Raw genomic sequence first — 2520 nt, 5'->3', positions numbered from 1 at the left:
GCTTTTTCCAAATTCAATTTTGAAATGCAGAATTAATTAGCAGTTTTTCCACACATATTTATTATTTTTTCACCTGACATTAAAGTATTCTTTAGAGTAAAGAGATGTCTCACCAGAAATATTTCATGTCAATTAATTGTTCTATTTCAATATCCAGGAATGCATTTAAGATCATACACACCGCTAATCATTTCATGACAACATGTATAACAAACAAAAATTATGAAGACCAGTGCAATCTACCCAAACATAAAATCATATAGGACACCTGATACCAAGGTGAGAGACTAAATACTTTACTAATCCAAATTGACCCATAGGTATTCAAGAAAACTGCAATGTAAAATCTAAACTTTTCCCAACTGAGAGCAAAGATGCAAACAAAATAATGAAAGTAAAATCTTAAATTCCACTTGAATGCAGAGAACAGGAAAGTTAAGATTCCAGCTAGGGGAGAAGCAAGCATCAAGTCTTACAAAAACGGGAATGTAGACATCCCCAAAATTAGCATGTCCTCATGTTCCCCAAGAAAGCTCCCATTGTCATGAGGTAGGGACAGCTTAAATGCTAACTCTCTTTCTAGCTCTTCCGGATTCCTTCATTGCCATATCAATCACTACTTCTCAATTTCTATAAGCTCCATACATTTCCTGATGACTTTTCTCAGGGCTGCCTTGACCTCTTTGTTTCTCAGGCTGTAGATGAGGGGATTGGCCAGGGGAGTTAGGACTGTGTAGAAGAGAGAGAACACTTTGTTGAGGTCTCTAAGTGTGTCAGTGTCTGGTAACATATAGACAATGATTAGGGTCCCAAAGTAGACTGTCACCACAATGAGGTGAGAGGAGCAAGTGGAAAATACCTTTCTCTTCCCAGTGGTGGATGGGATTCCCAGGATGGTGGAGATGATACAAATGTAGGATGCCAGGGTTAATAGAAACGGGGGCAGGGTGCATATGGAAGAGAATATAAATGTCACCAGTATGATCAGGCTGGTGTTACTGCAGGAGAGTTTAATCACTGGGGTAAAATCACAAAGGAAATGGTTAATTTCATTGGGGCCACAGAAATGTAACTGTGACATTAAACATGTGACTATGGTAATTATCATAAATCCACTCATCCAGGACACAGCTGCTAACTGCTGGCAGATTCTGCCATTCATAAGACGTGTGTAGTGTAATGGTTTGCATATTGCTAAGTACCGGTCATAGGACATAAGTGCTAAGAGATAACATTCAACTCCCACAAAAAGACCAAGGAAATGAAATTGAGTGATACAGCCAGTAACAGAAATGTTTCTGTCCCCAGTCAGGAGACTGGCCAGAACCCTGGGCAGGATGGTGGAGGTGAAGCTGGTCTCCAAGCAGGACAAGTTCCCCAGAAAGAAGTACATGGGGGTGTGAAGGTGCTGATCAGTCACAACTAGTGCAATGATGAGGATGTTCCCAGCCATGGTCACAATATAGATCACTAGAAACAGCAGGAAGAGAAGGGGCTGCAGTTCAGCATGATTCCCAAATCCCAGGAGGATGAATTCTGTGATATATGTTTCATTTTCCCCTTCTCCTTTCTCCATGACATGCATGTAGATTGCCTCTTCCTCTGTTTCCCATGAGATTATCTAGTGACAGATAAAAAGTCGTGAGCATTGAAAAAGTTTACTGTGCAATCAAACACAGTAAATTCCCAGCCATTTGATTCTAGAAAAGTTCAATGTGCGTAAGAAGAGCATGATTTATAAGCTGTCACAGAGCCAGACACTGCTTCTCCCCCTCCCCCCTGCCGCCCCCGACTTTGCACAAGGTTTTGGAATAGAGATTCCCCACTTGCCAGCTACACTGTTTATTTACCATTCTTCTGCCCCAAACTTCTTTCTTTCATATGTGCATAGATGGAAAGGTCAGCCGGGACAGTGTATTTTAGGCCTTAACATTTCCTTGAATTTATTCCTTTTTGAACTAAAACATATATTTTAGAAATATAGCCAGAAGAGAATACTGTAATCATGTAGGCTGTGGTCCTGGATATCATGACCCATGGCACTTCTCCAGTTACCTCTGCATTGAGTTAAGCATATGTAACAAGCTTGAAAATATCTGCATTATTTTGTATCAATGCTCTGCATAGTTCTATGTGTTAATTTTATGATGGACTGCTTAGTAGGTGGTTAAGATTAAAATGGGTTGTTAGGGGAAGCAGACAGAAAAGGCAAAACAATAACCTAGATAAGGTGTTTCTGAGCAAACACTCATGTACAATAATAATATCATTTGCCAGCAAAGTTGTGCACTTGTTTTACTAAGGCTGGGAAGAGGGAGATCAAAAGACACTGTCTAAGTAAAGGATTCAACATACGGCACAGAGAGAGGTTGGACAGGCATAAAAACTATCCCTCAGACTCAGAAATGGGATCTGGAATAGCCTGAGCTATGGACAGAGGAATTTAGTTTATGTAGGAAAAGAGGCATCAAGGAGTCTTTGTTGTTTCAACCCATTTTCCTCAATGCTGTGTTCCCTTCA

General features: G+C 40.3%; 1 protein-coding gene across 1 annotated transcript; it reads right to left on the bottom strand.

Moving 5' to 3' along the window:
* Positions 1-616: 616 nt before the first annotated feature.
* LOC135886067 (olfactory receptor 5AP2-like) lies at positions 617-1585 on the bottom strand. The gene has a single exon (XM_065413955.1). The coding sequence runs from the start codon at positions 1583-1585 to the stop codon at positions 617-619; it is 969 nt and encodes a 322-aa protein (XP_065270027.1).
* Positions 1586-2520: the final 935 nt, after the last annotated feature.

Source organism: Emys orbicularis, chromosome 12 (genome assembly GCF_028017835.1).
Source record: "Emys orbicularis isolate rEmyOrb1 chromosome 12, rEmyOrb1.hap1, whole genome shotgun sequence".
NCBI classification, from domain to species: Eukaryota; Metazoa; Chordata; order Testudines; family Emydidae; genus Emys; species Emys orbicularis.
Note: the sequence above shows the minus strand (reverse complement) of the source record. Positions and strands in the feature narration are given on the sequence as shown.